At 53.0% G+C, this 25715-nt stretch overlaps 1 protein-coding gene across 2 annotated transcripts in view; it reads right to left on the bottom strand.

The window, feature by feature from the left end:
• The window catches only part of MTMR14 (myotubularin related protein 14), a 48874-nt gene that overhangs the window by 2390 nt on the left and 20769 nt on the right, over positions 1 to 25715 (bottom strand). Inside the window, exons 10-18 of one of the 2 annotated variants that reach the window (XM_084633842.1) lie at positions 22860 to 22926; positions 21587 to 21672; positions 21068 to 21144; positions 20742 to 20778; positions 19640 to 19710; positions 18768 to 18817; positions 18422 to 18560; positions 14965 to 15132; positions 2383 to 2538 (exon numbers count right to left, since the gene is read on the bottom strand). In XM_084633842.1, the coding sequence (XP_084489968.1) occupies positions 2383 to 2538; positions 14965 to 15132; positions 18422 to 18560; positions 18768 to 18817; positions 19640 to 19710; positions 20742 to 20778; positions 21068 to 21144; positions 21587 to 21672; positions 22860 to 22926 (851 nt within the window). The remainder of the gene's footprint in view (positions 1 to 2382; positions 2539 to 14964; positions 15133 to 18421; positions 18561 to 18767; positions 18818 to 19639; positions 19711 to 20741; positions 20779 to 21067; positions 21145 to 21586; positions 21673 to 22859; positions 22927 to 25715) is intronic. The other variant, XM_084633843.1, reaches the window with a different exon arrangement.

Genomic DNA, 25715 nt, shown 5'->3' with positions numbered 1-25715 from the left:
CAAAACTCCAAACTGGAGACTTTGTGGTAGAGGCCCACAACAGAGTCTGAGTAACGACTCTTTGGAAAATGTCCTGTCAGCAGAGAGCAAGCCTGCGAAAGCTCAGCCATCAGGTGCAAGCTCCATACCCAGAGGGAATTAAAATGGAAACTCGTTTGTATCCTGAACTAAGAGACAGCTGCAACTGTTCCCAACAAAAAGAAAAGGAGTACTTGTGGCACCTTAGAGACTAACCAATTTATTTGAGCATGAGCTTTCGTGAGCTACAGCTCACGATGAAGTGAGCTGTAGCTCACGAAAGCTTATGCTCAAATAAATTGGTTAGTCTCTAAGGTGCCACAAGTACTCCTTTTCTTTTTGCGAATACAGACTAACACGGCTGTTACTCTGTTCCCAACAAAGGCTGCTACTCAGCAGAGAAGGTAAGGACCTGAACCCCAGATCAGGTTTGGAGAAGTCACCTGGATTACCCCACTTGACCCAGAGGCAGACCATTCCAGAGGGCCAGTCTAGCCCCACCAGGTGGAGGTTAAGTAGGTTACGGGTCTGAAAGCCATGGAAACCCAAGGCAGCTGGACATCAGGGCCACGGTTTCAGTTGTGAGTTTTTTGGGGGTAGCGGTGGTTAATCAATTATACAAATCTGAGGAAATAAGCAATTCTCCCTTGTCCATTGCCCTTGGCCTGGCTGGGCCCAGAAGTTACACTCTGAGCACTTCACATGCTCCAGATTCCAGGTGCAGACCTGTCCACTGCAGCAGAGGGACGCTGCCAGGACCCACAAGTCACACTGAAATCCCAAACCAGAGGCAACACTTCCAGGAGATTGAGCTGTCTTGAGGCCAGACCCACCTAGGACTTAATGTGGGACTGCAGCTGAGGCTCACTCTGCTTAGTGCTACCCGTTCCCAGACACTGCAGCTACCCTAGCCCGGGGGGGGGGGGGAAAGGGGACGACTCACCAAAGGACAGACATGAATTAAGCTGTACATTCAAATGGTCATTCATTGACACTAGGTCTTTCAAGATTTCTCCTCCCACCCCTTCCTGCCTGTCAATCACATCTCAGAGCCACATAGAGTGCTCCTCGCAAAAGAGGACTGTCACCACCTTGTGTGGTTGAAGATGCCTTTCTGAGGTCGTGCCCAGCATCCCTCCCAGGGTTTCTGGCTGTTAGTTTAGGGTTTGCGGCAGTGCAGGAAGGTACAGAAGCTGCTGCTGTGGTTCTGGCCTGCAGGACAATAGATGGTCACATTTCATCAAACAGGGCTGGTCGCACGGAGAGTTTGTCTCAAAAGAAACGTGTTTTCCAACCCTCCACCTCCCCCCATTTTAGGAGGCGTTAAAAGGGTGCTAGGAGAGAGCAGCGCAGATGTCTGCAGAACGAGAGCAGTAAAGATTAGCTGACAGTTCAGTGCACACACTGCATCCGCCACTGTGCAGTCACTGGATTGACAGTTCAGAGGGAGAGACAGCAGCTGACATTTTTTAGTTGCAATTAAAATGCATTTCATGTCTTTGAAGGTCCCTCACAAATAACTTGCTGTCTGTGGGGCAAAGCATTTGCTTCGCCTCAGTTCTATGAAGCGAATGTCAGGTGTTTATCTGGCACTGTGGCTTGCCCTGAACCATGCTCCGATATGGCATGAGCAAGTGGACAGCTGTAAGTCAAGCAGAGGGTGGAGGGAAGGAAGGAAGGAAGGGGAAAAAAAGCAGCAGCTCAAATGTTTTGGAGGGTCTGGAATCCTTGAGTGCAGGGACTGGACTAGATGACCTCTCAAGGTCCCTTCCAGTTCTAGGATTCTAAAACGTGGTAGAGATAAAGGGTCTCTCTACACAGCAAAGAAAAACCCACGGCTGGCCTGTGCCAGCCGACTCAGGCTGTTTCAGTGCTGTGTCGATTTCCAGGCTCGGGCTGGAGTCCAGAAATCCACATAGCAGTGAAACAGCCCTGTGAGTCCAAGCCAGCTGGGTACTTCCTTGCTGGGTGGACATACCCAGAGAGGCTAAGTGGGATCCAGGGAAAGAAACAGGCCTGACTCATTCCTCCCATTCCCTCTCAGTGTTATATGGCAGAACTGCAACCTCTCTCCCAACTTGTGCCCAAACGGTGCAATGACTCCAATGAAGAGCCCAGGATTCCTTTCCCTGCCTCAAGGCTGGGCACAGTTCACGTAACACTAAGCAAGCCTGGTGGTGCGTATGCCGTGGCTTAACTCAGAGTGCTCTGTGGCAGAATGCACTTCTGATAAGCGTTAAGGCAGGGGAGACTTCGGTAGCCCAAACGATTCTTGAGGCTAATGCAGCTCTCTGGCTTGTCCCAGTTTCATAGCCAGTCAACTGTTATGCACAGGGAGCCATCCTCTGTGCTCAGCACACTTACAGGCCACTGTTAGGGAGCTCATCCGGGAAGCTGCCAGGGAGAGCGGCGTCTGTGCTCAGGATTGCATGCTCCTGAATACTGCCACACCCTGTTACCATCTGCCAGCTGCCAAAGTCTGTAGAAACGGAGGATCCAGGCAGGGAGTGGTCCACTGATCTGGGTCAGAAAGAGAGAGGGGACATGGGGCAGTCAGTGAAGTCATGCAATCATAGGCTTTTCTGCTCAACTCTTGTGCCAGTGGGCACGGTGGGGTTGACTGCCAACATTTGTGCCAGCACGTTCTGATGCTGGATGTGAGGGTGCGATGACAAGTGATTCTGGCACATAGCACAAGGCAAACCTTCCTTCCAAAAGCAAAAGGAGAAGCCAAGCTGGTTGTGACCGAGAAAGCAGTAGATTCATTTGTGAGCTGGTAGAGCAAAGCTAGCAAGGAACAGAGGATCATGCAAGAACCGGGAAACCCACCAGCAAGATGCAACAGCACGTCCTGACCCCAGAACCAGAAAAATGGACACTGCCCCACAAAGGGCATCCCTCCACAGCCCACTTCTGCTGTTAACACATCCAAATGCAACTGCGGGGACTTCGAGAATACAAATGTGGCTTGTCTGGTGCCTTCATATACTGGAGACTGTTTGGGAAAGTCCTCGAGAGCCCTGCTTCTGCAGTCAGTGGAATGCGAGTCCCTGAGGGAACACACCTGATCTTGGGGGAAAAGGTAGAGCAGCCACACCAGTGCCCAGCGAGCCCAGAACTGAAGACCTATGAAGATGCTTTTCATTCACTCATCAGGAGCAGTATGCTGCAGGAGCAGGCAGTTAGGCAAAAGGCCCCAAGGACAGGAAAAGGAGCCCAGGAAAGAGGATGTACTCAATGCATGCAGCCTCCTACCAGAAAGGGAAACATGAGTGAACTGGAGGAGTTCCTCTGACAATCTCCACAAGCAGACGCCCGGGAGTGCCTAAGGTCATTGGGCCCTGCAACATGGCAGTGTAGACACATGGCCCACGACACAGAGTTCTCAGCAACCTGGAAGGTGGTTCCGAGTTTGACAGCATGATTGGTGGGTGCGGGGGGGGGGGGGGGGGAGAAGCTGGAGAGAAAACTGGTATTGCCATTTACTTGCTGATTTTACAGTAGCAACCTAAGGAGGAATTGAAGAAAAATCCCTGGGCTATTAGAATGCCATCATAGCCTGGAGCTCGGGCAGCTGTGGGCATTGCCAAAGGCTGGAGTTTGCATTTGACCAGCAGTAACCATCCAGATTCTTAAAGGTCACCAGTACATGCAGAGAATAGTGTGTCTCCAGCTGTTAAAAGCCATTACACCTATATCAGAGACACTTGCTTGGTTCTCAATGCGACAACCTCTGGTTTCTTAATATGGCTCAGAATTAGCAGAGGCTTCTCCCAGAATGGGGGTTGGCTGTTAAAGCTTATCACGTGCCTTTTACCTGGGTGCCTGTGCTGAGAGATGTATAGAACTCAGACCCAAGGCCACCCTGTCGCCACACTCTCCAGTTCATTGATCTTCCAGGGATTCTGCTGCTCTCCCCCTGGTGAGGACTCCTGTCCTAGCAGATAAGCGCTTATGGGGACACCCTCTCTGGAGAATGAAGATACTATTTCAAGGTTGGAAGAAGAATCTCCTGGTTCCCAGGAAAGAGGGCATGAATCCAAGCAGTAAGAGCTGTTGGTGGTAAGAGCAGAGCCCGCTCCGATGCTTCCGGTGAGCACTGGAACTCAGATGTCACAGGTCGAAACATGAAAGCCAGGTTCGGAGTGACATTTGCTAAAGGGAAGAATTCCCTGCTGTGGCAGGTGGGCGTCACTGAAGCACAAGGTTTAGGAGACAAATGTAAAGAAGCCAGTTTGCTCCCCCAAGCCTACACTTACATGGTGCTTTGAAAACCCATAACAAGGACATCCCATTCCCTAGCCTCAAGGAGCTCCTTATACCCAGAGCCACAGTTGAGAGGTACTCTCCCCCTCCCCTCTTCGATCTCCTTGAGCGAAAGGAGCAGGGATCTGAAGGAAGAGAGGACGTTGGGCAGATGAGGACAGTACAATGCTGAGAACCAGAAGAGGGGAGAGGATTGGGAAGGACACAGGAAGCAAGGGGGAGTAGGGGAAATGAGAGTGGGACTGCAGGTGAGGGCTGGCATCTGAGTGAGGACAAGGCTGTAGCAAGAGGCAGGATAGCAATGGGAATTCAGAGAAGAGGTGAGGAAGGGGACACCAGCTGTCCCTTTGGAGGGCATAAGGGGCAATCCGAGGCAGGGAGGCCAGACCCAGGAAGGTGACAGTAGCTAGGGTGCACTGCAGGCAGGAGAAGGAACGGTGAATTAGAGCTAGACAAAGCAGCAAGAGGACTTTGCAATTGGCTGTGGGGAGAGGGGACATGTGAAATGACAGCAGGATTATGGGAAGGGTTGAGAGTTGCCAATAGAGCCGGGCAAAAGGAGCAGGGGCTGGGCAGAAAGGTGAGGAGATCTATTCTGGAGGGGCTGAGTTTGAGAAGAAGCCAGGGTGGAGATGGATGAGACAAGTCCCAGCATGAATGCACCGAAGGGAGAGCCGGGTACCAGCTAGTGAGAGAAGAGCCGAGGGTGAGGAGCCAGGATGGATCTGAGCGTGAGGTCAGTAAGGCAGGGGAGAGCGAGGCAGTGATGAAGTGCAGCAGGGGCGTTACCAGGGAACACACAGAGGAGTGCTCTGGTGTCGCTAAGTAAGGCCAGGTTCACGTCGAGGTGAGATGATTCCAGCTGCAGAAGACGTCCGGGCAGTGAGACTAATGGCACACCAAGGTTTTGGAGGCAGAGGGAAGAGAAGAGACTGCTTGGAGGCAGACAGGAATGTGCCAGGGGCTCTAGAACAAGGGGCGACTGTAAAGAACAGTCTTCTGCCAAAATCATTTGTTCTATAGCCTCTGCAGACCCACAATGAGATTGTACAGCCTGCCATGGGGGGGGGGGGGGGAAGGGGGAAACAGATTCAAACCTGGAGTCACAGCGACCACCCGAATGCTTGGGAAGTTGGGCTAATGGTTAATCACCCCCACTTAAAAATTTGCATCTTATTTTGAACCCAAATTTGGCTAGCTTCAACTTCCAAATAATTGCATCTTGTGCTTTTGTCTGCTAGCCTGAAGAGCCCTCTAGTATCAGATGCCTCTTTCCCACGTAGGTACTTCCAGAATGATCAGGTCACCTCAAATCCTCTCTTTGGTAAGCTGAATAGGTAGAGCTTTGAAGTCTCCCTGTACAGCAGGTTTTTCAGCCTTCTTCTTGGAAGCCTCTAGGCAGTGAGGAGCTAACTACACAGCAGCTGTTGTGGTGTAGTTGTGGTGGCCCAGTAGTGCAATTCTGTCCAGGCCACTGCCATCTTCAGCACCGGCCAGGGCTAACGGAAGGGACAAGCCTGGAGCAGAATGACAGCAACGTGGCCACAAGGACTTCGCAGGCTCCTAGGGAAAATGGGGCTGCATGTCTATGGATTCTCCAAGTCCACCTGTGACATGGACAAGGAAGATTCTGGGCCAGACTCCTCATGGCTGTGAACTCTGATGTCCAAAACACTTGCACCAGGGAGCAATTTGCTCTTTTAGGTTTTAGTCTTGTGGGGACCAAAGGTGTCCAAATGGTGCAAGGATGTGCCTAAAACCCTTGTATTCGGGAGGTCTTAAAAGGAGGCATTGCAGGCCAAAGAAGAAAAAGACAACAGAAAGCACAAAGCATCAACTCCAAGGCCAAGGGGGAGACAAATACAATTTGAACTGGATCAATGGTGTGGAGTCTCCTTATGGCCCATCCTGCCTGTCCCACTGCCCCAGAGCAGCTGCACCCCCAACTCTTGCTGTATCCTCCAGAATTTGAACTTCTTCCTTCTGCTTGCTAAGGTCAGGGTCTTCGCTACTTAGCTGAAGGCTCATCTGCTGCTGATTTACCAGAAGGAAGAATCTCATTTCCATTTCACGTGCCTACTACTGTGCTGCCACACAAAAGCTCTGTACAGGAAACGGAGAAGTTCAGAGCTCAGAAGTTCAGTATCTTCCAGTAAAGATATTGGAATGGAACTGGCATAGAGGACAGACAGGAAGCCACCCTCCAATTGTGGTTCTGCTGAAACAGAAACAGCGGTTCGTAGCCCTAAGAATGTCAGAGAAGTGGCCCAAACACTTGTTTTTTAAGCTAGGTAGAGTGCAGCTCCAGACATCAATTTCTCCTCTGGTAGAGCAGATCCTAGCCACTCCAGAAGCTCCAAGTCAGAAAGCCAGCCCTGCACACTGCAATCAGGTTTGAGGTTGAGGTTCCGTCTACAATAGGCAGATTTGTGCTTTTGCTAACTATTGCTACAGGAATTGGGATATTCCTACGACGATGAGTACACGTCTGGCTTTTGGCAGACCTTGGTCTGGATGCTCTGAGTGGCACATCCCCACTCCATCACAGTAGCCCTCCAACTCCTTTCCTTATAAAAGGGATGTGGATAATAAAACAAGTAGAGCAACATGCTGCCAGGGAGTGAGGGGGAGTCGGGGCCCTGCACCCCCACTTCCTGCGATTCACCGGGACTCTCCGCCAGCCAGCGGAACGGAAGGTTTATTAGACGACAGGGACATGGTCTAACACAGAGCTTGTAGGTGCAGAGAACAGGACCCCTCAGTCAGGTCCATCTTGGGGGGCAGGGAACCCAGACCCCAGTTCTGGGCCTCCCCCACCCCGTCTTCCCAGCCAGCTCCAAACTGAAACTCCCTCCAGCCCCTCTTCTGGCCTTTGTCTCTCTTCCGGGCCAGGAGGCCACCTGATCTCTTTGTTCTCCAACACCTTCAGGTGGCACCTTGCAGGGGAGGGCCCCAGGCCATCAGTTGCCAGGAGACAGGGTAAGTTGCCATTCTCTGTGCAGACACCATCACACAGGCCCTCTAGGGCTCTGCCACAATCACACCCCCTTATCCCCCCACCTAGATACTTAAGAAATGCATAGGGGAAACTGAGGCACCCACACGGTATTCAGAGAAAACATTAAGAACATTCCCACTTCGTCACACATGCCCTGTGGGAAGGCCTGACCATCAGCACCAATGCCTAAGCAGCCATTCCTCTCCAAGAGTTTTCTTGGCTAAAATCAGTTAAAGTTGGTAACAGCTGCATATCTTTTTTACCCAACCACACATGGCCACTTTTTGGAAGACAGCTGTAAAATTTTTGTAAATTGCCAGACTAACCTTTTGGCGACCCCAGATAGAAACTGTGGCTTTCAAGTGTTTATTCCCAGTTGTAATCAGCCATCCATAATGCCTTAATGCAGCAAGTTCCATGGCTGTAGCTCATAAGGGCCCTGGAAATCCCATGATGGCCTTTTGATTTTTGATGGAATGACCAAAGTTGAACTTTTGGAAACTCCTCGTACCCCAATCTACTTCCCAACTGTCTCGACTTCCTGGGCCTCCATGTTCCATCTAGGAGCTTTACAAACATCCTCTTCTCCTGTGACGAATCCATTCTTTCTTGGCTAAGCACTAAAGAGAGAGGTGGTGGCAGGCGTACGGAACGAGTATCCCAGACTGAGATGTTAGTTCAACAGGAATATGTCAGGCAGTCACCTGATACCATACCTAAAGCATAAATAATAAAGACCCAGTTGGACCTAAATTCTGAAGCAAGATTCCTGGATTCTGAGACTCCCTGCTGCGCGGGCTCATCGAGCCAAGGGTAGTTTTTAATTACATGGAAAGTGACTGGTGGGGGCACAGCAGCCCACGTTTATTTTACTATTTCATTCAGGTTTGCACTGGCCCCACAGCTTTAACTATGTCAAAAAACTGAAATAATCCCTAGAGCACTTGGGAAAGAGGGACAAGAGATACATCCCTAGTGCAAAGCACTCCCAAAACACAGGCACCCAGGTGAGGAGGGGGACGGCCGGCAGGTCTCACAGCCCCTGTCACGAGCAGTGGGGTACAGAAGTGTACCCCACAGAGAAGGAGAGGGGAGACTGGGTGGCATGCGAGCGTCAAGCCCGAAGAGGGCAAGAGATTCGCTCGTTTAGAAACAAAGCTGTCTGCAGGGGGTGCACACAACTATCTGGTATCATAGCAGGATCTGCATCAGAGCTGCGCTCTTCTCACAAACATCTGATGGTGGAGAGGGGACACTAGGATGAAAATGAGCCTCAGACCCCCCCGCGTTGGAGGAGAATCCCTCAGAAATAAGAGACAGGCTAGTGAGACAAGACAGACAGAATATAAAGAGGAGGGGCACGGCTGTCCCTTTACGCAAGTGCAGCAGGACGATTAAGTCTGCTGGCTCCCTAGGTGGGCCACAAACTAGCAACTGCTACCCTAAAATGGTTCCATGTAATTAGGTCATGGCTCCCCGTGCAGCACCTTTCCCCACAGAACGCTCTCTCTGGCTTCCTGAGCATGCAGCCTCCGCCTGCAAGGAGGGAGTCGAGGCTTTCAGCAGAGGAGCAGCCAAGACTAGCTCCTCTTCTACAAAAAGCGTGCAGACTCGTGTCAGCCAGCCTGGCTGCTTGGCTTGCATCTCACTCCTTTTCTGCCTTCTTCACATGCCATTTGTCCATGTAGTTATAAACCATTTGGAGAAGAGGCTGCATTTCCCTGCACCCTTACACTAGTGCAAGCATCACCAAATTCAGCTGCAAAGTATTAATGCTCTTCAGAAGGTTAAAACAATCACAAACTGGCCGAGAGCATCGATTTCAGAGGTAGGACAGGCAGGTTTCTTGCAGCCCCTTCCAGCCCTCGGATGGAAACGGCTGGCAAGCGGCACTTGGCAGCTAGTGGCATTTACAATATTGGCTAAATCTCAGGCACCTATTACCAGTCTTCTTAATGCTGTAGCATCCTGGAGCACAGTACGGCATGAGCACAATCCCCCTGCAGCATAAGCCACATGCCAATCACAGACCCACAGGTTAGCAGGGACCACAAGGGTCAGCTAGTCTAACCCACTGTCAAGGTGCAGGATTTGTTGTGTCTAAACCATCCAAGAGAGACGGCTATCCAGCCTCCTTTGGAAAACCTCCGGGGAAGGAGCTTCCACAGCCTCCCTAAGCAGGCTGTTCCACTGTCCTACTGTTCTTACAGTTAGGGGAAGTTTTTTCTTGGCTTTAATCTAAATCTGCTATGCTATGGTTTGAACCCATTGCTTCTTGTCCTGCCCTTGGTGGCAAAAGAGAACAACTTTTCTGCATCTTTTTCGTGGCAGCCTTTCAAGTATCTGAAGACCGCTATCATATCCCCCCTTCTCTTTTCCAAACTAACCATACCCAGTTCCTTCAGCCTTTGCTCATATTGGTTGCATTCCATCCCTTTGATCATTTTTGTCGCTTGCCTCTGGAGCATTTCCAGTTTCTCTACATCCTTTCTATACACTGGTGACCAAAGTTGGACACCGCTACTCCGGCTGAGGTCTCACCAGGGCTGAATAGAATGATACCATCGCCTCCCATGACTTGCATGCTATGCCTCTGCTAATGCAACCTACAATTGCATTTGCTTTTTTTGCAACAGCACTGCACTGTTGACTCATGCAGAGGCTTTGATCCACCACAACTCCCAGATCCTTCTCAGCAGTGCTGCTGCCAAGCCAGTTTCCCTCCATTCTGTATTTGTGCCTTTGGTTTTTCTTCCTTAAGTGTAGCACCTTACATTTGTCTTTGCTGAATGTCATTGTGTTCTCTAGAGCACAGTTCTCCAATTTATCAAGATGCCTTTGAATTTTAGATCTATTCTCCAAAGTACTAGCAACCTCCCCCCACCCCTGCCAGCTTTGTGTCATCTGCAAACCTGATCAGTCTGCTCTCTGTATCTACATCCAGGTCATTAATAAGGATGTTAAACACCACCGGACCCAGAACAGATCCCTGTGGAACCCCACTTGAGACCTCCCTCCTACCCAACATCATTCCATTAATAGTTACTCTTTGTTTGCAGTCATTTAACTAATTATGTACCCATTTAACAGTAGTTCTGTCAAGCCTGCTTTTCTCCAGCTTACTTATCAGAATGTCCTGTGGGACTGTCAAAAGCCTTGCTGAAGGCCAGGTATATTATATCCACCGCATTCCCAAACCAGTTACCCTGTCAAAGAAGGAAATCAAGCTGGTTTGGCAGGGTTTGTTCTTGGTAAATCCATGGTGGCTGCTGGTGATCATCCCTCTGTCCTCCCAGTATTCGCACATGGAATGTTTGATACGTGGCTCTCGTCGCTGCCCGGGTATCGAGGTCAGGCTGCCTGGTCTATAGTTCCCCGGCTCCTCCTTTCCCCCCCCTTTTAAAGATGGGCACAATGTTAGCCCTTCTCCAGTCTTCTGGGACCTCAGTCAGGGTCTTGGCAACTTCACACTCTTAGCCACAGTATCAGTTCAATTTGTAGCGTAATCAGAGCTTCAGTTCTGGAAAAACTCCTCATTTCCTTCTGCAGATATTTCAGTCCTGGTCCTGGCAAGTTTTGGGCCTGATTTCTAACACCTTTAGGACATAGAGAATGACAGATGCCCAGCACAGACATGGTAAAACCTCTAGCTACCAAGCACCTCAAAGCAAGTGTGAGAAAAATTTCCCAGTGCTGGCCGAACAGAATACATTATGGTTACCAACTACAGCATCCACAGATCCCACTGCGTAGCCACACCAGGGGGTGCTGCTCTGTGCAGTCAGCGCACATTACTGAACTGGCTGCAGCAGCATTTAGAGCTAGCGTTTCCTGTGATTCACACAGCTGCCAGAACCCCGGATTCCTTGCCTCACGACCAAACACAGCACACCAGGGCTGGTTAACAGACACAATACAAACACAGGCAAAGTTTACCCAGTTTGCTAACCCAGCGTCATGATGTGTGTGCTTGCGAGTCAATGACTCAACGCAGACACACTGCGTTTCTCTGCAGCTTCACCAGCTACTCCTCCCAGAAGTAGTGTGAAACACGAGCTCAAGCGCACTGTATTTACAGCTCAATCCACATGGGCACAAGGAGTTAGAGGCAACTTGTGTTGCTTTCTAGACACAAAGCATTCAGCTGGAGAGACCATCGTGTCCTGCTCTGCAAATAAATCCAAGGCATCTCCACAGACATGTCTAGCAAGTTTGGGAAGCACACCCTATGCAGAGATGTGGTGGGAAGTGGTTTTCTGTCAGCCAGAGACCTGACATCTGACTTTGCCTTTAAACTGGGTCATGGGCCACTAATCACATTATTAGTATGACAGAAGCTCCAGGGCAAATCTCTTGTGATCCAGCCCCTGGAGGAGCCCACACACTGGCCAAGTGTAACATATGCAACATTTCCCTCTAGGATGCCCCAGTGGAAACACCTAAAGGGTCATCCTGGCGTTCAATCTTTAGGTGTTCTGCTCAGGTGCCCTTCCCCTGCCTCCATGACAAGTCAGCATTACTCTGCTCTCCATTCCGGCAGCACCTGGAATAACGGGGATTAGCGGCTTGAAGTGCTGTTGGCCCACTAGGAACAGTCCATTTCTCCCCTGCTGCTGCTGCCGGGATAAGTGTTTTGTTGCCATGACCACATGGCCAGAGGATTAGATAGTCAAGTGCAATTGTTTCCTCAGCTTAGACCTTCCCCAGGAACCAGCCTCCCGCTGTAGAGACAAGAGCATTTCTGGCAGCATGGTCAGCCAGTGGACTCCAGCTGCTCCCATGAGGATACTCCAGCCAAGTATCTGGCTGCTTAACTCTGTTCATAAGGGGCCAAGGGAAAGGGCTTCCTCCTTGCTCTCCTCTCACATATGCTCCTCTCGCTCCAGCACAGTGATGCTGGATGGACAGGTCAGTGGATAGGATGTTGGCCTGGGCCCCAGGAGCCCTGGGTTCAATTTCCCGCTCTGCCAGGGACTTCCCTGTGACCTGGGGCAAGTCACTTAGCTTCTCTGTGCCTCAGGGATAAGTACATTGATGAGTGGGAAACACTTTGACATCTACTGGTGAAACACACTATATAGGAAATAATATTGCCTATTTTGCATTCAAATGTACGTTCCCCCCAGTCTCCAGGTACAACTTCAGCTGGAGATTGCGACAGACTCTCTGTGACTGGATGTGACCCGGATTCACATAGCCAGAGGAAGAACTAGCCGTGCTGAGTGCTGCGATGCAATCCCTTCCCTTCCCCAGCCACAGGACACGCAGACACCATTCATGGAATTCCGGGCAAGGGGAAGGCCCCAGCCATGTCAGTCTCTAATTAGGTGGGTGTCTTTGGACCATGCTCCCAGCTAGTCCAGTAGTGATCAGCTCAATCCCTGGAGAAGGCAGGCAGGCTGTGTATGGACCAAGGGGTGGCTGGATTCAGCAGGGAAGTGGGAGCTGGAGCAGTGTAACTGGAGCCAGAGGACTAGACCAACTGCTGCCCTGCAAACTGCACCCCTTTCCCTAGGGCCACCCAGCCATGAGCTTACAGCTGGCTTTCAAGGGCATGGGGGGGGGGGGGAGAGGAAATCCAAGCTGCTTCTGCATCAAGGTAAGGAGCCAAGTCAAGGCTCCTTACATTGCTGGAGCTGCTGGCCGAGCGCAGAGATTCCAGCTGCCTGCACACAGCTGTCTTGATCCCCTCAGCCTTATTACTGATGCCCTCCCCTGTGCTCCTGGCTCCAGTATTTACCACTGCAGAGTCCAGCCCCGGTTCACCCCACCCCATGCTCTTGTGCAGGAGCCTGTATATTCCAATTGTCCAAGGGAACGAGAGTCCAACTCAGCCCATTACACACAACTGTCTCCACGAGGCAGCAGGCTAGAGCCAGTATGAACAGGACGTGTCCCGTTAGAAGAGCTGTGCTCCGAGTTCTCCTGGGGAAGTCACGGATCAGCATAATGACGAGCTGGAAGACTCTAGAAAGGGGAGGAATGTTCCTAGTGGAAATTTCAGTGTGCTTCTGCTTGGTCCCAGTAACGGCATGAGACGGCCACCCCTTCTTGGGCATTGTTTAGCAGGGCAGAGAAAGAGCTACCAGCAGGGCTGATGGATGGACAGAACAAACTTTACCCTACTGGTTGCTACTGCCTCTGCCTGGCCATCTCTTGGGACTGCAGAATCCAGCATGACTCTCTTGGGTATTCACCCTGAGTGGGAAAGGCATCCTTACCAGACAGACCCAGGGAGGGACATCAGCTGCACTGGCTTTTGCTAAATCCTGAACACTGGGGTCCTGCTGTCATCCCTCCCCGGGGTCACTTTTCCTTCTCCGACCTTGTTTCTCTTCCTTCCCCTCTTATAAGACAGAGGCAAAAGTCTGGCTGAGCTGCCAAGACAGTGCCTCCTTTTACAACAGACTGGGAGCCTGTGACCAGAGAGGCAGCTTAGCCAGCGTCAGTGAGGGGCTACGCTGGGCCTCTGTTACTCCAGCAGGGAGGCTGCAAACAAAAGCAGCCATCAAGATACAGAAGCTGTATTTGTCTTTGCTATTTCCCCCTCCCCTTGGGCCATTATCTTCCCGTCGTCTGATCCTGTTCATTTCAAGACAAAACAACAGCAGCAGCTTGAGACCATCAAAATGACCGCCTGCGGCACAGAGAGGACCCTTCAGACTAGCTACGGAGACGGTCAGTGGTTTCTCTCTGTAACACGGACTCCACACACACACCAAGTGCAATTAAAGGCTCTACCTGTTTTTCTTCTGTTTCACTAGATTGAGGAGAGGTCAATACAATTTAAATGGCGGCTGTTGTGATGGGAGTCACCAGCGACAACTCAGCAGGAAACCCCACATAATAGTGAACAAGGGCTTAACAACATCTTATCCCTCACAGGCCCTCAACACACAGAGTTCCTCAACATGCAGGTTCCTCCTCTCCATCCCTTGCTCCCCAGACTCCCCTCCCAAGTACCCCAGCTCGCTGGTGCTGCAGAAAGGCAGTGATCAGACTCGAGGCTGCTGGAATTCCCTTCATTATGGAAAGCAACTCACTTGATTTTAGCCTGTGTCCTGGCAAACCCCCGGCTTCCCACCATGCCCCCCTGCACTGTGGGAAAGCACAGCCACCACACAGCCCGACGTGTAGGCCGAGCCCCTGTGCTGTGCAAGCCTCACTGCCTGCTCTTAGCAATTACATCTTCCTCTGCCATAGGCACCCCGGGGTTCAGGGGAACAGACTCAGATGTCAATGGGTGCAGTTCAGTTCGAGCAGGTCCCCGTCCCCCCGCCACATGACACTTAACTTCAAGTCTCCTGTGCACATACTGAACACTCACTGCCAAGCACAGAGCGCACCTCCAGCATCGGGAGAGCTGAGCATGCAGGCGGGAGAGACCAGAGACCCTGTACTGACGGAATCAGCGGGGCTGAGACTGGCATGCAGTTCAGGTCAGGTGGGACCACCATCACCAGCTCTGCCTCCGCACACTTATGTTATTCATGCATATGGACTGAGGCAAAAATCACCGGGAGCAATTCTCTGGCCTGTATTATACAGATAATGGCCCCCTTCTGAGCTTCAGTCTCTGAACCCACTGCACTCCAGGTCTTCAGAGCAGCATGAATACAGCTCTCCTTCCCTAAACCTGACCTTCATTTTGCTAAGAAATGGTCTGCTCTGGTGCACCTCACCTGGGTTTCGGGACCTCCAGTGGGCTGCTTCCGACCCTCAGGAAGGTGTCCGAATGGTTTGAGGAGGAGGAGCTAGAGGACTTTGCTTCCTGGTAAGGCAGTCTGTCTTCAGACTGTGGGGTCCGGCTCCAGAGCACTGTTTGGGGAGAGGATGTGCGGCTCTTCCTCCTGCAGGACAACAGGAGCGCTGGGTGAGAAGTCAGCTTCCCCATGCAAGAAGCCATTCCACCTCAGGGCAGAGATTCCCCCCTCACCCGCCCCCAACTACAGAGATTCAGCTCCCTCCAAGCCCAGGAGAACAAATTAGTCAGGTGTAACTGCACCAGCAGAGTCTGCCAGACAGATGTGCCCTGCCCCCAGCATCTTCTGAGCTCTTGCCCTCCCCCCCACCCCCCGAGCCAGCTCACACTTCTGGAGTGTGGCATGTCAGAGAAGAGAGGGAGCAAGAGGCCACCTCGGCCCATCACCTAGGGGCCAGGCCAGGATCGGCCCATCCGGGACCATCCTAATGTCCTGCCCCATCTCATTTTAACACGCCCTAAGCGCCAGGCCTCCCAGCACGTCTCTGGGGAAAGACGACTCCAGTCGAATGGCAATTCTCCAGTGAACGCCCATAGCTGCGTGCAGTGCTGTCATGAAGGGGTCGCCTGCACTGCAATGAAACACTTGCAGCTGGATCGTGTCAGCTGACTGAGCTTGCGGGGCTGTAAAATTGAAGTGTAGACATTTGGGCACAGGGACCCCTCCCTCCTCATGGGGACCCAGAGCTTGGACTGCAGCCTGAGCCCAAACGTCTACACTGCAATTTTACTTCCCCAAGAGCTGGAGTCAGCCAACGCAGGCCAGTGGTGGGGGTTTCACAGCAGCGTAGACATATCCAGGGGAATAAACCTGTGTAAGCAGCTCAGAGGTGAGGGATCCGAGAGGACAGAACAAGTCAGCCAGCCGTGCCAGGCCTCTGATCACGGTCACTCCTCTCTGACATTCCTCCATTTGGGCCCCCTGCTGACAGGGGGCAGCCGCATCACAGCTCGAGACAGTGCTGCTCTCCCTACGTGGGTGGCATGTCTCTGCATTGCCCCTCTTCTAGTCAGACCACATGCCAAACTCCTGTCCAGTTTGCTGCCCACCACTGCCTCCCGGCTGACAGCCATTACTGCTTCCCTTACATGCCTGCCCACGAAGGGAGAGTTCTGAACTGATCCCCCAGCCTTGCAAGTCAATCAGGGTTCCCCTCAGACACCAAGGATTTTCTGGCAGGAGTGCCAGCTCCATTCTCCCAAACGACAAGCAGTTGGCCAAAGCCCTCTCTAGCCGGTACTGTAGTGTTGTCCTCAGTGCAAACCAGCAGAGCTAATGAAATGCCCCATATGGTGACAAGAACTGGGGCAGGCAGAGCCCTGAAGGAAGGTTTTAAATCCAAGGACCCCTACAAGCTAGTGTGGCCATCCTGGCTTCCAAAGAGACCACAAGCACAGACAGCAGAGAATCCACAGCTAAACCCATCTCTTTGTGCAGAGGAGGAGAACCCTGTGTCCTCCCTTCACCCCCCAAGGGCTTGTCTGCACCATGGGGGCTCCCGTGCCATAGCTGGGGTGCCCCAGCAATGCTGCTGTCACAGCCACGGAGGGTTTCCGTTGCTGGAGGAACTTCACCTCCCGAGAGGCAGTAGCTAGGCTGAGAAGCATTCTTCTGTCGACCAAGCTGTGTCTGGGGGTGAGGCAGGCACAGCGATGGTGTTCAGTTTTTTCACACCTCTGAGCAAGTACTTATGTTGATCTAGACATTTAGTGTAGACCAAGTCTCAGATGTCCCACACCTCAGCCGCTAACGGCGTGCTATGGACCTCACATCAACGCTCTGCCAACATTCCTCCCTGCATAACCTGCAAGGATCTCCGTGTATAGCTAAGCAAGGAGTGCCTGGCGTTTGGCAGAACGCATGTACGCCGAATCGTTTGGCACCCACAGCAACGCCCCAGCCCCCCGGCACCCACAGTAAGTGAGCGAAGCAAAAAACACACAAGTGTGAGTCAACCCCACAAGAACAGCAGCTGTTTCCTCCTCTAGTTTTCCCAGTGCATCCTGGCTAGTCCATGTTTTGCTTCAGCAGGAAGCGCCTGGGGGACGAACAATGCTATTCAGGTTTTGAGTCTGTGGCCTACTGTTGTGGGTCCTATGAAGTACTGGCCATTACCCAGAGCCCTGGGGTGGGGGAGCTGCTTTGTACTTGTCGCGGTCGAGTTGCAGTGGACAGCCAGTCGCTTGTGTTAGAGGTGACCCTGCACTAGGTCAGGTATACAAGTGCGCTGTTTCAGGCTTCTCATCCCTGCTCTCATGGTCCCCAGGTTCGTTAAACATCTCACTGCACCAGGCGTGAGGAAGCCTGGGCTGCCAGAAGCGTGCCGCAGGTTACTCTCCCCCAGAGCGTCTCCAGACGCCCCAAGCACAGCCCAAATTTAATTTAAAATAATTGCAGCACAAAATAGCACTGCTGCTCGCGTTTCGGGAGAGGAGAGAAAAAAATTAAACTCAGAGGGGCAATCCCAGAGAAAGGCTCTGAAATCCCCAATCCCAGCTGCCCCTACAACAATGAGCCTGCCAGATACCCCCCCTTTCCTGACCCCAATTTCACCATTGTGGCTTCATACCAGCCACAGGGTAACCAGACCTAGGAGAGACTCTCTCCCGTCACTTTTCAGGAGAAGTGGTCAGTGTTTTGCAATCTTTTCGGAGCCATCTTCAAGAGCTGTAAGTAACAGTCTAGCCAGCTTCCGCCCGCAGGCCAGCCACTTGGCTTTACAGAGGCTGCTCTTAGCTTGGGCGGCCCACTGTACGGGGTTAACCCCGGCTCCAGCTGGCATCACCACTCTGCGCAAGTGGGAGGAGATGCCAGCGGGGTGCACGGGGAGGGAGGACTGCTCCAAGAAGTCCTGCTTTTGGAGGGATCATTCTTCACCCAAGTCCCCTGTGAGATGCAGAGTCACTAATGGGAAGTGAGAAAGCCACTCCAGGTATGGAACCACTGGGGCAAACGGACCCGCAGCTCCGCAGTGGGCAAGACTGCCCGAAACAACTGGCTTTGATGTGATTTCAGTGCATTTCAGAAACAAACAGAGCCGCTGCTCTGTCCTCAGATCATTGGCCAGGCTGTAGGCGAAGGCCTCCTGCAGAAGCACAAGGCAGCCCCTCATGGCAGGAGCATTTTCAGGACCTGCTGTAACAGAAGGCCCTGGAGCTCTGTAGCACGGGTCCGGGTTAGTACTACTCACAGCTGAATTCCTTCCTTCTTTCTCTCCGCAGTGTCTTGCTGGTCCCTGTGCCACATGGAGTGGGCGCTCAGCAAGGGGATGGCAACTCCCTGCTCAATACGCCACCTTCTGAGCACTGCATAAGGCAACACCTTGAACCTGCCCCTGCCTGCTATGCCCTGGCCAGGTGCTTGGGTGGCTTCTTACCAAGCGGCCTGGGTCTGCGCGCCAGCTGGCATCAGCTCCACCACCTCAGAGGTGAAGCTCCCAGATGCTCCTGGTGAACTCTCCAGCACTAGGGAGAAGTCACTGCTCAGGCTTGTGGTGCTGCCCCGATCCCTCTGCTCTGCAAGAAGGAAGACAGAAGAAGACTGAAGCCAAGCCTGGAAGCCTTTGATTAGCCATGTCCCCATCCTACTTCCCATCCCAATCCCTTGCTGGTGCCCAAGGGCTTCATGCGAACACCTCATGGCACTTCCCCCACAAACCCACTCAGCCCTGAGCTCCTTATGCACACCCAGGGGAGTGGCCAGCGCTCCAGGATAGCACTCACTGAGCATGCAGATCTCTTCCACAGTGAAGCCAGGCAGCAGGCTCTTCCTCCTGGGGGGAAAAGGAAACAGTTACATAGGATCAGAGCCATGGGGATGTCCGCTGCCATCCTGCCAGGCCAGGCGAGCGAAGAGGGGATCCCAGAGCACTAACTGACCCTCGACCTGTCCCTAGCCCTCACGCCCTCTGCCTTCCGTCACGGCAGCAAAGGTTGCAAACAGAATGGGGCTTGTCCCTCTGCTCGCCTGGCACATGACAGAACTGGTGTTTGGAGTGTTTTGGGTCCCAGTGTTCCCCTTCCAGGGACGGGGGCAGTGAATGAGGAGCCGACCCGGAGCAGTCCCTGGCTGGGGTGATGGTAACGGACATGCTTCTACCCCCACTCCCAGCTGGGGTGGGAAGGGAGGAGAGCGCTCAGCTCCTGCAGCCTGGAGGGACCCGGCAAAACCCTATGCAGAGAGGCTTAAAGTCGTTAGAAGCCTCCCCCAGGAGGGGCTGGATTCCTGCCATCTCTACACACCGAGGGGCTATTGTTCAGCCATCTCTCCTCCCCCAAGGCCCTTGACTTACAGCAGCACAGACAGGACTTGCTGTGGGCCAGAAGGCGAGTCAGAGCCCTCTCGGCCATCGGCTCAGCCGGGCTAATGGACCCCCCAGACACTTCATTCAGTGGAGAGCACATTTCAGCCTGGGCAGCTTTTCCGAGTGTGACGTGCGCACCTCACAAGCCTTGGCCCCATTCTTCAGCCTTCTGAGTGCAGAATAAATTAAGGGAAAGTGGGCCAGGACACGAGGGCTTCCATCTCCCCATGGTAACAGCACTAACGAGTCGCTTGGCTCTAGTCCAGGCAGCAGCTGGCGCAAGCTCCTTACCTCTGCAGCGTCACAGCAGAGAACTCCTCAGAGGTGATGTGCTTCAGAAAATTGAAGCAGAAAAAGAAAATCTGAGCAAAGGAAGAGAGAAGAGAAGCTTGAGAAAAATCCACAGGGGCTGCAGCCTCTTACTTTAATGGGGGGAGGATGCTGAGGGGAGGGGGCAGCAGTGCATCTACATCTACCACCAATGTCCACCATTAGCCACAGTCACATTTTGGGCCTTCTGTCTCAGAACCCGCTGCTGGCTTGCCGTGGATCGGAGTGTGGAAGTCCCCCGTGTGGCGCTGCGCCACCCCCCCTTCCCTGACCAAGGGGAGGTTCCCTTGCCCTCTGAATGGGCCAGCTGGGAGATTGCATGTCAGAAGGCTCCTAACCCAGGCACGCACCAGTCGAGAAGGCCAGGACAGCTTCTCTATCCTTGCCAATGCAGCACCAGTGGGCGAGGGTCACTCAGCAGCAGCCTGCCAAGAATAGGGACGCTCAGGAGAGCGGTGACCTCCCCAACACCAAATATCACGGCACAGCCTGCTCTCTGATCTGGCTGTGCCCCACATGGCTCCCGCCACCCGGCACAAATGTCTCTTGCCAGAATGACAGCAACAGGACAGCTTATCGGCAAGGATCACAAGTCAGGACTGTGGTGCATCAGCCGACAGCTAAATAGCAGCTATGAACACCCCCCGGTGCCAGAGCACCCGGAAGAGAGGCACGTGGTTTAGCCACCCAGTTTGTGAACAACTTCTCAACTAACTATGTTTCAGCACTCCGAATTCAGAAGCCTGAAACGTCCCTTCTCAGAGCTGAACCAAACCGTTATGTCTCCAGGCACTTTTGTCCGAGATGAGGTAAGGAAGGCCCTTACTAACAGGACATGGGATTACAAGATCTAACCCACCCACATATAGTCCTTGGGCCCTGGGACAGCGTTCTTTCATGGAAGTAAGGAGCAGACAGTCCTAATACCGCCAAGGTCAATAAGATGTTGAGCTGCAAAGACTGCTGCTACCTTGAGCCTGCTGCTACCTTGAGCCTGCTGCCTAGTGGGTAGAGTACTGCGTTCAGACCCTGCTCACCTACTGCCTCCTGCAGGGCCACTCACCTCTTCTCCTTTACTGAGCCGATCAACCAACATGTGCCTGGAAAGAGAGCAAGGGAAAGGAGATCACAAAGTAGGAATGAGAACGAGCAGTGATGGACCAGGCCATGAGCGGTCAGGGACAGCCAGCGGCCTTAAGCGTCAGGCAGAACCTGCACGAGCCCCTCCCACCAAGCAAGGCGGCAAGCAGCTCAAAGCAGATGTGCCAAGTCCCCTAAGGAAAACCATCCCCTCAACCCAAGCAGGTCACCCACTAACCAGACCACGAGAGGGCCCCTCTGAGAGCCTGCCCACCCCTGGGCAGTGTCTGCACCCCTCAGTGAACCTACCCAAAAAGGAACCAGTCATAGGCCACTGTCAGGTAAAGAATCTCCGCAGGCTCCAGTGAGGCATGGATAAGCCCATCCTGGAAAGGAAAGAGGAGGGAAGCCTCAGGGATGCAGCAGCCACTCGAACTGGGACTGAGGGTGCAAGCCGCACTGGGAATCGCCAAGGAGAGTGCCTCCCAGCACCACATCCAGCTGGCTCTGCCCCACTCCACGTGCGGACCAGCCCCCATCTCCATTACATGGCATCTCACGTCCAAAGCAATTTCTCGTCAGGCTGCAAGTGCAGATGCAGCCCTAATGCAGAGCTGTAGGTGCCTTACCTTGCCCCCGGGAATACTGGGCCTCAGTACACGCCAGCACGTCAGGCCGTGCCTCCAGAGCCCGTTCCTACACCCCTCTCCAGACACTGCCTTGGTAGCTAGGAACAGTGACTGCTCTTCACCCGCTTTGGGCCACACGGCTGCTCCGCCACCCCACGCGGTCACTCCCCAAGGCACAACAAGTCCGTTCCGTACTCACAGCCCACAAGGAGAGGCGCAGGAGGGCGACGAAGAGAGGGGTTCGGTCCCAGCCGGATATGCAGTGTACCAGGAGCCCGCTGTCATCTGCTCCAGGGGCAGGAAGGAGAGGGAGAGAGAGAGCTTTGTAAGGAGAACGGAGCATTACTTGCACCGTATCTGTGATTCACTGCACACCACCCCCATGCAGCACCGAGGGCTGTTTGCAGGGGAGGGAAGCAGAAGCACAGCTGGTCTTACTACCTAGAACATCGTCTTGGGAGAGGGCTGTCTCCAGAATGAAGAACTTGGAAGGTCCCTGATTCAGCATGCCATGCCAAGCTGTTGAGATCCTAGTCTCCCCAACTGCTAGGAGTAAGGAATCCCCATGACAGGGGACCAACAGCCTGCCCACAGCCTCGAGTTGCCCAGTTACACCGCCTCTAGCCCCTCACCAGTCAAAGCACCTAGTCTGCTTGAGGAGAACATTTCCATCCTTTCCCCAGTCTGAATGAGCTAGACCTCAGCTCCAGGAGCAGCAGGTCCCCTTTCACCCCCGAGATGTGATGACATCTCCACAGAGCAGAGCGGCCAAGAACAGACCACCACCACCTCCATTGTACAGACCGTTCACAGGCACGTGCCATGTGGCAGGAGCACACAACTTGGCTGCTAAGTCACCCCTGGCTCCTCCTAGGCGTCGGCAGAGATTGGATGGCTCTAACTCTGTGCGTGCTGGGTGCAGTGTCTGACACTGCCCTAGATCTACATGCCACCAGCCCACAGCTGAGGGGCTTGGCAAGAAGCAAATGAAAATGAAAACGAAAACAGATAAAAGGAGACCCCCCCCTTTTGGAGCCCCTTCTGAGGCCACACCCAGAGAAACAGCCCCAGCAATACAGGAACAGCAGGGTTTTCCCTTCAGCATCTACAAACCCTAGTCCTAGTGCACAGCTTGCAAAAGCACTGAAGTGACTTGGAGCCCATCTCATCACACCAGGGAGGTTCAGAGCTGGGGGAAAATGGGACCCTGGCCTTTGACAATCTAATTTTTACATAATCAGCCACCCATCCAGTGGGGGAGGAGAAGCCTCATCCAGGGGTTGGGATTTTCCTGGGTAACAGGACTCCCCTTTGAGTACTGAAGTCCAGGACAACACCCCACAAGGGGCAGGAAGAGAAAGAGTCAGATTCTCTACAAGGCCTGGCCAATAGCAGCGTTAAATGCCCTGGAGAAGGCCCATAAGCTCTGGCCACAGAGCCAGCTGGGAGTGCAGAGAAGGAACAAATCTCACCGTCCCCATTGATGAGTGAGATCAGCAGCTTCAGGTAGTTCTGTGTCTGTTGCACCAGGTCCCAGCTCTGTGGAGAACAGGAAGTGAGGCCCTTCATACAATTAACCACTGCCCTGCAGCATAGGGAGCCTGCTCTGCTCTCTCCGTGGCCGAGTGCAGGAAGAGGGCGCTAGGGCTAAGACAATCCCATGGCAATGTCCAAGGGGCCAGTCCTCCCACTCCCTACCCAGCCTCCCACTGGCGTGCCAAGATGCCAGCCGTGCCATCCAGGAGGCCCTGCAGACAAGACAAAGATTGGGACCAGGGGCTGGGCTATGAAAACAATTCTGCTGCTCACAGGACTTCCCCAAGAGGCTGGTCAAACCGCCGAGAACAGGTTCTTTTGACTAAAGGGAGGACACAGAACCCATTTTGCCATCACAACAGCAGGGCGAGCCAAGCTGCATAGGAAATACAGACATTCTGCTGAGCTCTCCCTGAGCCACAGTATGTTCAGAACAACGACACAGAGCCAATGAACTCCCTGCTGGGTGCCAACCCACTTCTGCCAAAGCCCCAAATGCGTATGGGGAAAGGTGACTGAGCGGTGGTGTTCCAGCTGCAGAGCGTGCTGGTTCAGGCATGCCGTGGTGAGGAGAGCCTCCCCTGCGACTGGAGTGCTCTGCCTGCAAGTCTCAGACAAGCTTAAGTGACCCCCTCCCCTTGCTCCGCAGACAGGTAACAGACCGCAGGAACCACGGCATTCCCAGCAGGAGCACAGGAGGGTGGCTAAATCCAGAGAGCTCAAATGTTAAAGGGACACAGGAAGCAGATATTTTACCTCCCTAAACAAAACCCTTCCAGTGCCCTATTAGCACGATCACAGCCCATCGGCATTTGGCCACCAAGTGGTGACTGACTGCAAGAGGCTCTGCCTCTGCGGCAGCCTGCACTCCCCACCCCAGCAAGGCTGCACTGGGGGAATGCACGGATGGTGCAGGCAACTGAGCCGTCTAATCTCCCCCTGCCATCGAATGAAAGGCGGCTCCTCTCAGCCCTGCTTCAGCAGCAGCAAGTCAGAATGCTGCAGCAGCACCCGAAAGCACCCGGTGATGGTCAGACGTCCAAAGACACGTGCCCAGCTCTGCAAAGCCAGCACTCTCAGAAACAGATGAGTGGAGAAAGGGACACACCATATGCCTAGACGGCAGGGGCACATGTCCTCCCAACATTTTAGGCTGGGCCTTTCATCTGCTCTCCCCCCAGTCTTGTCAGGGTACCTGGGGTGAGCAATTCCTAGAGGTCATCCGCCTGCCCGGTATTCTGATGAATAGAGCCAGCCGTGCTCCAGGGCATCTGTGCTCCCACTGGCTCTGCTCTGAGACTGCTGGTTACTTTTGATTCATGTTGCTTATGTTGGTATTTTAATATTTTCGTTGCTGATCCTTTGACAAATAATGGCACCAACTCTGAGGGGCTGAGAGAGCCTCTTAGTACTCCAGGGTGAGCAGTGGAGGATGGAGCGTGCCAGGCGCTTCCACACTACAGCTTGCCATGGAAAACCGGAGAGGCTGAGGGAGCTCTGGAAGGTCAGGAAGCAAAGTGGAACAGCCTGTAGTATCCCTGTGCTCTAATGCAGCATGGAAACGCCAGCGTCAAGGAAGCCGTGGGAGCCTCAGCAGTAACCTGGGCTGCTGCTGCTGCAGCAGTGAATGAGGGGAGCACACTGGTCAGGTGAAGAGTCGTCCACGTTCCAGTCTGAACTGACTACAGAACCCCTGCCAGTCTGAACCAAGAGCACTGACTCACCTGGCTCTGTGAAGGGCAGAAAGAAAGAAGCCCTGGCTAATAATCTTTCAGTAGTAAATGAAATCTGTCCAGAAGTGCCATGGAAGGCATGCTCCTTCTGGCAGTGTCTAGCGAGCGCGGTAGGGTGTGTGCGCAATACTCGGCATTTACAGAGCTTTTGGCCCAGATTTTGCTTTTTGCTGGTGATGCATCAATATAACAGGATGAAATGCCAGCTATGCCGGAGACGTGATAGCGTGGCATGTATTTTACAATCACCTGTATGTACACCACCTTTGCAGGTCATCACCACACTGAACAATCGCACCTTGAGGACTCTATGGAGCAGGAGGGGTCATTGCTTCAGCAATCAGTCAAACGGGAACACCTTTTCTGTGGGCCCATCTGGAGAACCCAGGTCTCAAGTTCCTTTCACATGCACAACTGCACAAACCAACCATGTGAGCCTACACAAGCTAGGTCTGTATAGCTAGGATTGGGTAATTTACTGCAGCTACTATTTGGCTACCCTGAAACCAAGGGATGTAGTTTTCAAATCTAAAAAGGGCCTTGTTAGCCGTATGTGAGGCCCGTAACAAAATGGGGCATATTAGAACAGAACTGCCTATTTCTCTGGAGATTTTGAACCCATCTAGAAAACAGGCAGCCATTTTGCTGTCTCCCCACTGCCCAGTTTAATTTGCAACGGTACCTATGCATGCAAGCAAAATGGCTGAGGCCAGGAATGCCCCACGTTAGTGACATTTCTGGCTTGTGGGTGTAAGTCAGCTGCTTTTCTAGGCAATGCTGCAAGGGGGTATTGGAGTGATTGGACCAGACAAAGGTGGAGGGATGATTCCACAAGGTGACTCCATGCACACAGGACAGCATGGAGATGCTCAGGAGAGAAAAGAAAAGGAAGTGGAGGCTGGCGTCACTGGAAGAGTGGCGGGGACACAGAAGGAGGCCACGCAAGCACACACACTTTGAAAGTAAGAGCAAGAGCAGATGCGAGGACCCCAGTGAAGCAACACTGAGGGGGCAGGAGGCCTGGAGGGCCGTGCTTGGAAGCAAAGGCAGGAAAGGATT

The sequence above is a fragment of the Lepidochelys olivacea genome (assembly GCF_965140295.1).
Source record: "Lepidochelys olivacea isolate rLepOli2 genome assembly, chromosome: 7".
NCBI lineage: Eukaryota > Metazoa > Chordata > Testudines > Cheloniidae > Lepidochelys > Lepidochelys olivacea.
This window is presented reverse-complemented; position numbering and strand designations above follow the sequence as displayed.